This window comes from Diabrotica virgifera, chromosome 4, assembly GCF_917563875.1.
Source record: "Diabrotica virgifera virgifera chromosome 4, PGI_DIABVI_V3a".
NCBI classification, from domain to species: domain Eukaryota; kingdom Metazoa; phylum Arthropoda; class Insecta; order Coleoptera; family Chrysomelidae; genus Diabrotica; species Diabrotica virgifera.
In genome coordinates this window covers 67,423,062-67,437,822 of record NC_065446.1, presented here as the reverse complement: position 1 = coordinate 67,437,822, position 14,761 = coordinate 67,423,062, and the positions used below count along the sequence as shown (strand labels likewise).

The window sequence follows — 14,761 nt, the reverse complement described above, 5'->3', positions numbered from 1 at the left end:
GCTGTAAATAAATACCCCAGCTGCCTATATACAGAAATGCCTAAAATCTGTGTGCTTATCGAGGCCAGTGATATAATAAACTCCACCGTCTGTCAACTTCTTCCTGTTTATCTACCCGCTCTTTTTCAAAAGTGCCATTCAAACAATGTTTAGTATCTTATATTGCTCGAAATAGTCATAAATGAGAGATGTTTTTTGATAACTGGTCCTCATAAGAAAACTAACTCTCACTTATGGCTCCACGTGCCACACCCCGGGCAACTGCATAGGTCTGCAGGCTAAACTAAGTGAGGGTAGCCAGATATGGCGAAAACTCCACCGAGCGATTGCCGGTATAAGCAATCCCACACTAACTGACCAACAGCTTTGAGCGGATGAGTTGGTAAGTGGAAGTGCACTCTTTTGTCCTGGCGCTAAGAAATTGGCACCAAAGGCGAATGAATCAAGTAAATGGTCAACGGCATTATGATGCAGAAGGCAAGGAGAAACCACTGCATTAAAGATCCAATCGGATATCTCTAGTACAATCATCATGGCAATGAGTACTAAAGAAAAAAAGAAATTGATCATGGGAATCGGAGCCCAAAAAATGAGGTAAGACACGCTAGTGAAAAACTAAAATGTCTACACTGGATAGCAAAAAATATAGGGAGTCTCGAGTCTCAAGATACCTATAAACAGGCAAAAAAAGAATATAATTTTCTATTAATAAATACTAAAAAAACTTTCATAGTAATTTAATTAATCGATCTTACAATATACCAAAAACAATTTGGAATTTAGTAAACAGTGAAACTGCTAGGCAAAAGAACAGATCTGATATTATTCTACATTATGATAATAAAATTATTACCAAGTCTTGTGACATTGCTAATTCGGTTGCCTCATATTTTGCTACAGTTACAGAATATAATCTTCAAACTCACTTTCGCACATCGTTGCCTTCTTCTTATACTACCTCAAAAATGTGTAACAAAACATGTTTCTTTTTACCCGTAACTCCAATTGAAATAAAAAATACAATCGATCAACTAAAAATAAGCCTAGTACTGGTATTGATAACATATGTGTAAAAATAATAAATCTGATAAGTGATCATATATCAAATCCTTTAAGCCATTTAGTTAATCTCTCAATAACAACCAGCCAATTTCCATACATATTTAAAATGGCAAAAGTTATTCCAATCTTCAAAAAGAATGACCCTCATGATATAGACCAGTATCTGTCCTTAGCGTAATTTCCGAAGTATGTAATAGAGAAAGTTGTATACAAAGAATGTTAAATTTTATAGAAGAATACAATTTATTAACTCCAAACCAACACGGATTTAGACCAAAAAAGTCGACACTCACGGCCGCATGCAGCTTGTTTGAGCGTATTAATTATGAATTAGATAGTAGAAACCACGTGGCAGGACTATTTTTTGATCTATCCCGAGCTTTTGACTGCTTAGACATAACATTTATTCCCAATAAATTATATAACGTTGGTTTTAGAGGGATATTTCTAGAATGGGTAATAAAATTCTTAAGTGACAGGAAGAGTGTTGTTAAAATTAAAGAATCAAGCTCAGAACCATACAAATAAAGGAGTACCTACCACAGGGATCCGTGCTGGGACCATTATTATTCCTAATTTTTATTAACGACCTACCAGATCACATAAAGGGCACTTATAATATCAATATTTGCTGATGATACCTTGTTAATAGTCTCTGCACGTACACTCGAGGAATTAAAAATGACACTGAAGACTGTTGTTGACTACTTTATAAGCTGGTGTAATACCAAAAGATTAATATTAAACATTCACAAGACCGAAATCATTTATTTTCATTCATACAACTCATCTACCAAGGACTATATCTTAACCATCCATGATAGAAACAATATGTTATCTTCCACTCACTCTACAAAGTTTTTGGGTGTGTTCATTGATTGTAATCTCAAATGATCAGAAAAAGTGAATTCAGTGAACATGAAATTGAATAAAGCTTTTTATGCTATATCTAGAATTAAAAACACACTACCCATCTCGGCATTAATGAATGTTTAGTATAGCCTTGCTTATAGCCACATGTGCTATAATGTAATTTTGTGGGGGAACTCAGTAGATAGTAACAAAGTGTTCATTACCCAAAAAAAAAATATCCGTAAAAATTTTAATTTGGATTATCAACAATCATGTAAACCAATTTTTATTAAACACCAAATTTTAACTTTCTACTGCCTATATATCTATAAATGTTTATGTAAAAGAGGAAATTAATACATTTCCAATAAAATCAGGCCATCACTATTACAATACAAGAAGTGCTGAATATTTACGAGTTCCTAGAACACCGAAATTTCAAAATTGCTTCAGATATATGGGACAGACCTTGTACAATAATTTGTCAAAAACTGTGAAAGAAATACCACTGTCCACTAAATTTAAAAAAAAAATGTTAAAGATTTACTCTTAAGAAAAGCTTATTATTCTATAAATGAATATATTGAGGACAAACTGATGTAGCTTCATATTTTACTTGTAAAAATGTTATTTTATATATTTTATGCTTTGTCAATTTTGTTACACTGTGAATATTATATTATACACATTAATGTTTTTAGGTATACTGAATTCTGTAGTGACGTATCCTATACATTTTTTTAATGTCTTAAAGGATCAATAAAATAAGACTATGACTATGACTATAGGAAGTTAATGTATTAGAAAACTACATGTTCATATGTATATGCACAATATTATTGTTGTCTGATATAAAGAGATCGGCTTATAACGAGATAATTAGTCTGCCATTTCAGTTCTCCTTATTGAAAAAGTCTATTGTAGCTTTAAGATCATTCTGTATAAATATATCTATTGAAAACTGTTGTTTAATTCCATGTAAGTTTAATAAAAAATTTGTAACTATATCTAAATTTAAACATAAACTAACAATCTAAAATTTAATCAAACATACCGTTGGCTGTCCTAACATACTCCTTGCTTTTCTCACCCTGTTTTTACAAGCATCCAAGTCCAACCTATCAAAATAAACCAAATTAATAGAGAGAAGTAAAAACCAAATTTCTACTGCACCTTTTGACTTCAAGTAAGTTCTTTTCTTTAATAATAGTTTTCATCTCTGTTTCTAAGAACTTCCTTAAAGGTTGAGTGAAACACATGCCAGCTGATCCAATAAAGTCTCTTTCAGTTTGACCTAGCTTTTGTTCCCACTGACCTAGAAAACAAAAAAACCAGGTAGAAACAATTAGCCTTTCTTCCTAAGCAATACGCCCTCTAGTGGCTATTACACTAACCGAGCTAAGAGCCATTATTTATTTTCTTTCACGTTGAAGGTATACTGTGTTTTTGTGTTTTTCGAGTTTTTTAGTACTTTATTTTAGCTTTAAAAATGAATTACTATTGTTTTGTTCCAGTTGTAATACTTGGGTCAAAAGGAACTCAGAATTAAGTTTTCATCTCTTCCCAAAACCAAAGAAAACGAATCAGACTGAAACTCATTTGACATGCTTTCTTTTTATAATAATTACAAATGCTGATGATGTTCCAGTACGTCGCAATTAGTATTGCAAGTGTCCAGAATGTTCAATGCTGACGGGCGGTAACCTCTTATTGAATTTGAGTGATAGAATATACTGGATCATAGTGGTCATTGTACTGTAACTGACCGTAACTCAAGTGTGGCAAATGTATGTATTTATGTTTTGTTAGTCGCAGAAACTGTTTTGTGAATTTTCACTAGAGACATGAAGACTTTTCTATTTTCTACTGTTTTATTCAAATCTTAGTAAGAAATAAAATATTTTTAAGTACAGTAAGTACTGTGTTTCATTTCGTTCCGAAATTTGGCAATGTATCTATAAATACATAGTTTTTTTTTTTGTTCCATAAACTAGCAGAGTGCATTCAATACATACTTACTCATACATGTCAATATAAAAGGTACATTTTGCTTTTTTTTTTAAATTCATATTTTCGAGCATTGCTGCTTACATACAGACCAAATAAATTGCAAAATATTTTTTACTAACCAACTTGGTTTTGACAAATTTTAAAAACAGTTAAAGTGTATTCATAACTTTACAATAATTATTGTTTATAAAAATCAAAAATAACATGCAAGAGAGAGAATTAGACTTTATTGGAATGCTTCCAACAGGCTATCAATCGAAGTCTTTTATGTAAGTAGGTATGTATTTTACTGTCAACATGCTGTAGAATTACTGGGTAAATAAATAAATAAAAATTCTAACATGTCTTTTATTCTTTACAAAGGTATACGTAAAAATAATTGTTTTATTTTTGACAACATATTGAAGCAAAATTAAAAATCAATTTCTATTATTAATAGACTGTTGTCAAAAGATACAAAAACTACAAATAAAATCAAAACGTATTTGCCCATAATATTTGTGATTTTTTTTTATTTGTATATTTTCCATATATTTGTAGGATGTATCTTGTGCTTCCAAAATCATAGATAAAAGAACAAAACCACTCAAAAACACATAAAGCTAGTGCAAAATACAAGATGTAAACAATTACAATCGCTCTTAGCTCGGTTGAATTTGATACCACATTGGTGCTGCAAATGTCAATACCAAAAAAATAGAAGAGTGGTATTTTAGTATTCTATTATTACATTTGTTAACAGTTCTGCGGTTTACAGAGGAATGGTACATAAAGATATTTTTTGTAGAAAATTATTTCAAACTAAATTTGAATATTATGTTGTCTCCATTTTAATTTTAACTCTTAACAGATCACAATATTTTGTACAAAACTAAGCCGCCTCAATAAAAATCTCACAACTACATAATTCACTGACTATATAAATATGTTATACTACATTTTTAAATAAACATATCTTTTCTTAGATGTCAGGTAAAGAATTGAATAAATATAAAAACCTGATAGAACTTGGGAGATGGGCTGGCAACGACTCTGTTTAATATATTATGTATGGAATAAGTATGTCATAAGAAAAATATCCATAAACCCAAAAAATTTATTGTTTAACACGTAGAACGCTGCACTGTATATAATATTACGGCTCTCTGGGCCGACTTAGCCGTGGTCCATGCAATATAGTAGTCACTGCAAAGCAAGTGTGATTCGTGCAGCCCTGTAAGTAAAATAAGTGTGAATCGTATATGATTCTCACGGCGTACAACGTGTTAATACATCTAAGTAGATTGTAATGTACAGAGATGATGTAAACTTGATGGGAAGAACTTCAAGAGATACCACAGAAATTTATGTGGAGCTTGAAAAAAATATTTATTTATTTATTTTACGGGCAAGTCCAATTCTATAAAAATACATTACATTTTTTAATTGAACATACAGTGTTACATAAATACATAGTGAACAGATAAAAACAATATATATATAGACCGGTCACTCTAGTATAGAGTATAGGTCGCTCAGGTTCATGAGCTCTTTTAATCCATTTCATGCGGTGGATTGGTCCGCATAATTCCTCTTCATTATTCTTTATAGATTTTCGTGTTTTTTTGCTTTTTCTGTAATCTGTTTCCATTCTTTCCTATTCTGTATTTTTTCTCTCCAGCCTGTAATTTCCATATTGGATATATCCTCTCGCAGTTGGTCTTCCCATCTTATTTTCGGTCTTCCTCTAGGTCTGTTTATTACTGGCGTCCAATTTGTTATCTGCCTAATTAGTGCATCTGCTTCTCTTCGTTGGATGTGGCCAAACCATTTTAACCTTTGTGCTTTAATGAATCTCACTATATCTTCTCCTTCCATTAGATTTCTTATTTCGTGATTCATCAGAATTCGTATTTCTCCTTGATCTGTTTTGATTGGGCCATGTATTCTTCTAATAATTTTTCTTTCCATTATTCTCAATTTTTCTTCACCTTTTTTTGTAAGGCACATTGCTTCTGCTCCATAAGTGATGACTGGTCTAATTGCCGCTCTATATATCTTTGTCTTTGTTTTCTTGCTTAGGTTTTTATCTTTAAGTAACTTGTGGTATTTCCAGAATGCCCTATTCCCTGCTTTAACTCTTTCATTTATCTCTATGCTTCTTCTGTTTTGACCATCTACTATCACTCCTAAGTATTTAAAGCAGTCAACCCTTTGGAATACATTATCACTTATTCTTATCTCTTTTATTCTATTTACTTGGTCTTGATTTCTCGTACTTATTAAGTATTTTGTTTTTTTCTGATTAATTATTAACCCCCTGATTTTTGCCTCTCTTGTCAATGTTAGCAGTGCATCTTCTAGAAGATAAAAACAATAACATAATGTAACAAAAGAGAAATCTTGGACGACCGCCGTATAACAGTAAACACCTCGAGAATGACGTCATCGAATGATCTAGGCCTCGGCGGAAAGGAGGAGGGACTTCTCGAACGTACGATCCGTAGGCGGAACACGCTGATAGCTAGAGATGGGCGTCGATTGTTCCAGAATAACAACTGGGTATAAATATGGGCATATTTGTAAATACAGTTTAGTCTTAAGCTAAAGTTTGTAAAGTAAACTTGTATAAATATAAATAAAGTCGTATATAAATACGAACCGCTAGTTTTATTGTAATTATAAGTAATTACAATAGTCACGTTACAGTTGGTGTAGGTGTTCGGTTAACTTAGTGCGATATAAATAAGTGAATTACGAACAGACTTTAAAAGACTTTTGGACTTTATTCGTCGGGAATAGTTAAAGTGCGTTGATTGTTCGGTATCCGGAAAGACTGTTAAAAGACATTTTGGAAAGTACGTGTGTGCCGACCAAAGATGTTGCTACAAGAACTTACAGTAAAACAGCTCCGTGAACAGCTAGAGGAACGGGATCTGGACAGCAGTGGGCTCAAGATAGTCCTACAAGCACGACTCGAGGATGTCCTCACGAAGAACGGAGAAGACCCAAAGACGTTCCACTTCCAGTCAGCAGAACAAGCAATCTTATCGAAATTAAAAACTGTTTCTGAAACGATCGATGAAACTTCTAGAAAAAGCGACGAGAAATTCGAAAACGTTGCTAAAAAATTTGACGAGACTTCTCAAGTAATTAAAGAAGTTAGTAGACAGAATAACGAGAAACTTGAAGAAGTTAGTAGACAGAACAACGAGAAATTTGAAAGTGTTTCTCAAAAGATCGATGAAACTTCTAGAAAAAGCGACGAGAAATTTGAAAGTGTTTCTCAAGTAATTAAAGACGTTTGTAGACAGAATGACGAGAAATTTGAAGAAGTTTCTAGAACATTCGATAAGATGCAGAAAAGTGTAGAGACCGTAGAAGAAAAGATCAAACAACTAGAGAGCATGATAACCGATACAAAAGTACAACCATCAGTTAATGCAGCAGCGTTAGATCCTGTAGTGAAAGATGAACTACCGAGAGACGAAACGTCGCATAATATGAGATTCAAATTACCACCATTCGATGGAAAGTCCTCTTGGTCCATATATCTTAGACAATTTGAAGCTATTGCGACCGCCAATCATTGGACCGAACAGGAAAAGGCTGTTTCCTTGACTGCTGCTTTGCGAGGTGATGCTGCAGATATATTAAGATCAATTCCTAAGGGTCAAGAAAATTGTTACCAGACCTTGTTCACTCGTCTAGAAAAACGCTATGGAGATGCCCATCTACAACAAGTATACAAAGCACAACTGCGAAGTAGAAGTCAACGAGCAAGTGAGAATCTGCAAGAATTTGAAGCAGATGTGGCTCGTGTGGTGCGGTTGGCTTATCCAGAGGTGCCAGACAGCGTTTTAGAAGAAATTGCAGTAGATACCTTCGTCAATGGGCTGAAAGATAATGAACTACAGAAAGCTTTACGACTAGCAAGGCCGAAAGTTTTAGATGAAGCACTTGCTATTGCATTGGAACACGAAACGGCTAGTCAAACTTCACGAGGCCATAGAGTAAGAACCATTGAAGAAAGTGACGAACACAACGATGAACGTCTGGAGGAACTGATACGGAGAGTATTAAGTAATCAGATGCCAAAGAGACGCGAGCCTAGATGTTGGAATTGTGGAGACGTAGGCCACATTCGTCGTAATTGTAAGAAGATCGTACAGCCGTCGGAAAACTAGAGCGGGTCGACACCAAGGGGCAACTGCCGACCTCGAGAACTAGAGCCCCCATAGTAACTGTCAACCTTACGTCCTCCGGTGGAATCCACAACTTATACATCGAAGGTCGTATCAGTAATAGATGTAGATCATTTTTGGTGGATACAGGTGCAACGAGAACTATCGCACGTCCAGATGTAGTACGAGACCATAATAAATTATCACCTGCAACAGTAAAGCTTAGAACAGCGACTGGTGAGCTAATTAATACATATGGCGAGGCTAATATGTCAGTATCCATTGGCCAGACCACAGTTGAACATCAAGTATTAATTGCCGAGATCTCCGACGAATCCATATTGGGGATGGACGTACTAAGGAAAGTGGGGGCAATATTGAATGTTCAAAATGGAGTTCTCAAGATCAATGGTGAAGAGTTGCCCTTTCACGACGACAAAGAAGATGCCATCCGCTTACTAACTACATGCGACGTAACCATACCCGGTAATAGTGAGAAAATTCTGATGACCATGCTTGATGGACACTGCCGAGAGGGAAGGTTAAGGATGGTCGAAGATGTGGATAATGTCGAGTTCCTAACGGCGAAAACTTTGGTAAAAGTTCGAGATGTCATCCCTGTAAGAGTTATGAATTTAAGGGAAACTGCTATCAAGTTAAGTAGAGGAGCTTTGATCGGACAGTGTGTCCCCGTGGCTTCAATTTGCTCTATGAATACAAATGAGAAATCATCGAAGTCAAAGTATCCAAAAGACCTTGTCGAGATGATCATTGAAAGATGCCAAGATCTTGATCATAAACGAACGGAAAAAGTGAGGTCTATGCTAATAGAGTATCAAGATGTTTTTGCTATTGATAAGAAGGATAAAGGCAAAACCAGCATAGTAACGCATAAAATAAATACCGGAGACGCTCAGCCAATCAGACAACGGCCTAGACGACTTCCATTTGCGAAAAGAGATGAAGCCGAAGAGATTATCAAGGATATGGACAAACAAGGGGTAATTGAACCATCGAACAGTCCATGGACATCACCAGTAGTTCTGGTAAAGAAGAAAGATGGTTCGACGCGTTTTTGTATCGACTACCGCCAGCTCAATGCGGTAACAAAAAAAGATAGTTATCCTTTGCCCCGAATAGACGATACATTGGATACTCTCTCCGGTTCTCGATGGTTTTCCACACTCGATTTAAAAAGTGGATATTGGCAAGTAGACATGGAGCCAGCCGATCGGGAGAAAACCGCATTTTCGATAGGATCAGGGCTTTGGCAGTTTACGGCTATGCCGTTTGGTTTATGTAATGCCCCTGCCACATTTGAAAGATTAATGGAGGCAGTTTTAAGAGGTCTAACATGGAAAACATGCCTGGTTTACTTGGATGATGTAATTGTGGTTGGAAGGTCATTTGATGAACACGCCAAGAATTTAATAGAAGTCTTTCAACGATTGAGGGCAGCGAACTTGAAGTTAAGAAGAAAATAAATGACGTAATATACAGAATTAAGAAGTTACCAAACGGTAAACCAAAGGTTATTCACATAAATCGTCTTGCACCATATGCTGGCTCAAATGAAACAGAGGAAGCCCGAGTCCTCCAACAGGAGATTAAAGATGCACCACAGCCAAGTTTTAAGGAATTTATGTCAAATTACGCAGAAAGAAAGAGTGCTAGATTCGGCGTGACCACAGAAGTTCAGCAAGATCTGTTTGGTGTTCCAGAAAACGTCTCTCTGGCCCACTGTGTTGCCCAAGACCTCGAGATGACTAAAGGAATCTCGTCCGTATTCAATAGAAAGTTCGGCCGCCTGGACGAGTTAAGGAATCAACAACCTAAAATTGGAAGAGTATTGCGATTGGAAGATGGTCCTCGATCTTTGCTGTATATAGTGACCAGGAAGTCTTATACGGACACGCCAAGCTACGAGAACATATGGCGTGCTCTAACTAATTTGAAGAAAATCGTGTGTAATTATGACATCAAAGATTTGGCTATACCAAAAATAGGCCATGCAGTAGAAAGTCTGGATTGGAAGATTGTGAGAAGCATGCTTGAAGTGATCTTCAGAGAAACTGGCGTACGAATTACTGTGTGTTGCATGAACCCGAAGATGTCATACCCTTCAAAGACAGTAGACTGCTATTTCTTCTTGAAGGGTGTATGCAGAGCTGGAGAGTCGTGTAGATTCCGCCATCCTGGGCCTTCATCTAGAGTTGCTGATCGGGACGCTCAGATCTTAAGAGGGGAGCAGTGTAACAAAAGAGAAATCTTGGACGACCGCCGTATAACAGTAAACACCTCGAGAATGACGTCATCGAATGATCTAGGCCTCGGCGGAAAGGAGGAGGGACTTCTCGAACGTACGATCCGTAGGCGGAACACGCTGATAGCTAGAGATGGGCGTCGATTGTTCCAGAATAACAACTGGGTATAAATATGGGCATATTTGTAAATACAGTTTAGTCTTAAGCTAAAGTTTGTAAAGTAAACTTGTATAAATATAAATAAAGTCGTATATAAATACGAACCGCTAGTTTTATTGTAATTATAAGTAATTACAATAGTCACGTTACAATAATATAATATAAAAAAAACAGACATACAGAAATATAAATATAATATAGAAGTAAATATGTAACAGGAAATAATAACAAGGTAACAAATTACAGACTACAGACATTTCACTCAAATATTGATCCCATGTAAATTTCTTTTAAAACAACTGATGGAGTTGTCAAACAGTTGTAAATTGTAAAGGGAGTTTGCTAAATTCAAGACTCTTCGTACAAATGGAAAAAGTGAATAATTAAACCTATGGAATGGTACATAAAATGTTCGCACTTGTCTAGTGGTGTGAGGTGGTACAAACAGTATGATCTTATTAAGTAGTTGAGAACAACTGCATATACCATTTAAGATCTTGAATAATAGCAAAAGGTCCCTTTGTTTTCTCTGGCTTGCAAGAGAGTGGACCTGCAGTTGATGCTGCCATGCAATCTTGATAGGTATGAAGCTTAAAAGCAATGTAACAGAAGAAACTATTTTTGACTTGTTCAAGTTTCCTAATGTAGACCAAGTAGTGTGGGGACCACACTGAAGAACAATATTTGAGGTGAGACCTGACCAAGGAGAAGTAAAGAACTCTAATACTGGATACGTTTGTAAAATCACAAGTTGTTCTTTTTACGAAACCCAGCATTTTCATAGATGTTTGAATGACATTGATGATGTAATTAGTGAAACAAAGAGAATTTTCCAGTGTAATCCCCAAGTCCTTGATATTATTTACAGTGTTGAGCAATTGGCCATCAATGTAATAGTTTGATAATATTGGGTGGTGAGTATGGTTAAAGTTAATTACATGACATTTGCTGGAATTAAGGATACCATACAGAGAGGTTAGTCAGTTCTAATTGCAATATGCACTGCAAGTCATCAGCAAATAGCAAGATGTTACAATCGTAAAAATAGTTGGTAATATAATTAATAAATATATTAAAGAGTAATGGACCCAAATGGGACACCTGTGGTACACCTGACTGAACTGAAAAAGTTTGTGAGTAAAAGTGGTTCACTCGGACCTGTTGAAATCTTTCAGTTAAATAACTCTGTAACCTCTGCAACAAAGGTCTAATTATGCCATAAGAGCTAAGCTTTCGAATCAGGAGTTCATGGTTTACTCTTTCAAAGGCCTTGGAAAAGTCAGTATAAATTGAATCAACTTGAAGTCCCTCTTCCAAGGCTTCAGACAGAAAATCAACATAGGTCAACACTCAGTTGAGCAGACTTACCTGTAGTAAAACCAAATTGCTGAGAGTTTAGGATCCCGGAGCTATTGAAGGTGAGGAGATCAGTAATAATACTCTCAAAAACCTTTGGTATAGCACTAAGAATAGATATAGGGCGGTAATTACTAATATTAGATTTATTACCAGATTTATATATTGGTGTGACATAAGAAAGTTTCCAAAAGTCTGGAAACTGACCTACATCCAAAGATTTATTAAATATATGAAACAAAGGTCGCGATAGTATAAAACTGAATTCCCTAAGAAAATTAGGTGGTATACCATCAGGCCCAGGACACTTGTTGACACTTAATGATGAAAGTTTTTTGTAAATTTTGGAAATCTGGATACGATATGAAGAGATATTGAGTTTAGACTGAATATGGTCAACATCGCAATTTAAAGTAATATCACTATAAACTGATGAAAAGTGATCTGCAAATAAGTTGGCAATATCATTGCCACATGAAGCTACAGAGTCATTCAGGGTCATTGAGTCAGGTATACAATTGTTAAATATGAAAGAAATAGGGCTAGCTGTCAATGTAGATAAAATTAAAGCCCTAATACAAGCGAGGAACCAACGAAACTTGCAGAATGTGACAATAGATAATGATAACATAGAAGTAGTAATACAGCTCACATACCTACATATACATATAACTGAGGTTGGCAGAGAGGTGGAGGAAATATGGAAACAAATAATGCTTGCTAACAAAGCATCCTTCTCTCTGTGGCAGGTGTTTGGATCCAAAGACATTCATCAGGAACTAAAGTTTAAAATCATCAGACAACCACAAGCAACATATGGCACAGAAACATGGATCATGACTGAAAAGACAATAAATCTTATTAATTCTTTTGAAAGAAAATATTAAGGAGGATGTTGGGACCCATTTGCGACAGTGGTATATGGAGAATAAGGTTCAACCACTAATTATATCAATAGTACAAAGAACACTCTATAAGAAAATTATGCTAAAATACAAAGATTGCACGGTGCAGGTCACCTTATAAGAATGGATAATGACAGAACACTTAGCAGAACTATGGTGGGACATCAGCCAGTAGGAAGAGATGGATAGACGAAGTGAGAACTAATGCTAAAGAGATATTGAGGGTGGGAAACTGGAGGAGAGCAGCCAGAGACAGCGATACTTGGAAGCAGATGCTGGACACAACCAGGTCCAGACTTGGGCTGTAGCACCATAGGAGAGAGAGAACAACTTGATAGAAAATTCAAAGTTTTTTCTTCCCTTTGTGGTTTAAATCAATTGACCACAACTCCATGATTGACTTGCTTCCTATTAAATCACCAATCATAGCTATCCGTATATATTTGATAACGATTAAAGAACCTAAGTGAGATTGGAGGTCTAAGTTTTATGAATTATATAGAAACCTGTATTATTTATTTAAATTTGTAAAATTAATAAAGATAACAAAAGTGGTGTTTACAAACATCATAAATATTATCTTGGTTTGTGTTTGTATGTTTATAAAATTAAATTCTGTTGTACCTATTTTTGTGAAAAATAATTTGTAAACAAAATTAATGTACCGCAAACAAGCTTAATAGTGGACTAATTGACATGCAAAAAATTTATCTTTTATTTAAATAGTACCTAAAGTAGGAAAACTGAAAGATTACCCATTAGCGATCTTATTCAACACATCTTTTCTAAGTTCCAGAAAGTAATGAACCAGTACCATTATTATTAGAACAGTTTACATAATTATTACATATCTTTCCACTGGCCAATTTTTTTGTGACAGGGTCATTCATAGGAATACAGTGTGTTTCAGGAAAATACAGTGTGTTTTATGTAGGTTCATTAGTAATCTTTAATTTTTCTTACTTTATACAATCCTAAGAACACTGTATTATAACATAACCATATTAAGAGTTTTATCCACTTTTTTATAACTGGTAGGAGAATAATAATAAAACATAATATTTACTCCTGTGTTTTCTGGTGCTGTAATGATAATGAAACGAAACACAATTAGATAGAGGTCTTTCTATACCAATCCATCAATAGATTTGAATAACAAAATAAGCAATTTACAATAATGAATAGGACATGTAGATACTGACCTACTTTGATTAAGGAACTCCCATAGGCTGTACCAGGCCCTAAAGCATTACCTGCCTCTACCATATCCACTCCTAAATATTCCAAATTACTCAATCTTGAAGGTCGTTGCTTTTCGATTTTCTCATAGATGTAGTCTTCAACTCTGTTTCCAGGATTTGGGATCAAAACAGCTTCCGTATTTTTGACAAGTTTTTCTGTAAAGTTCTTTGTACCCTCTGCTCTGTTCCAAAGATTTTCGAAATGGGCATCCAATTCTGTTTTTTCAGATGTGCCTAACTTTTCCTCAGTCATCTAAAATATTTTTGTAAAACAAACTGTTAAACAGTAAAGGGTAAAAACGTACCTGTATTGCTCTGCTTAAAGCAGCTCCAGCATCTTTTACAATTTTTTTAACATTAAAATCCATGTTGCCTGTCTTATCTTATAATATTAAACAAAGTACTTCCTTGCTTCTTATCGTCTGTATTTTATCGATTTATTGAAAACATACAAACTGAAAAAACTATGCACCACAACAAAATTGTTCTTAACTAGACAGTGACAGTAGACACTAGAATTTGACATATACGTCAAAGTCAAAATATCCAGTAGTTCCAGTAAACAGTTGATGCCTTTGTTTTATAGTGAATTCAGACAATTTTAAAAACTTTGCCCTATGTTCTAAGGAGATCGAGTACAAATCTAGTATCTCAATCTCAGCACATCTCAGTATCTGCGAATACCGGTCGAAAGCCCGGATGAATGAAGAGGATTAGACGTAGGGCAAACCTTCCCCTCCTTATCCCGT

The 14,761-nt window shown here is 35.1% G+C and overlaps 1 protein-coding gene across 4 annotated transcripts in view; it reads right to left on the bottom strand.

Annotated features, from left to right (window-relative positions):
* The window catches only part of LOC114324816 (endophilin-B1), a 54,846-nt gene extending 40,335 nt beyond the window's left edge, over positions 1-14,511 (bottom strand). For all 4 annotated transcript variants that reach the window (XM_028272684.2, XM_028272685.2, XM_028272686.2 and 1 more), the window contains exons 1-4: positions 14,318-14,511; positions 13,974-14,265; positions 3,088-3,229; positions 2,969-3,032 (exon numbers count right to left, since the gene is read on the bottom strand). In XM_028272684.2, coding sequence (XP_028128485.1) covers positions 2,969-3,032; positions 3,088-3,229; positions 13,974-14,265; positions 14,318-14,380 — 561 coding nt within the window. In that variant the 5' untranslated portion in view covers positions 14,381-14,511. The remainder of the gene's footprint in view (positions 1-2,968; positions 3,033-3,087; positions 3,230-13,973; positions 14,266-14,317) is intronic.
* Between the last annotated feature and the right edge of the window lie 250 nt (positions 14,512-14,761).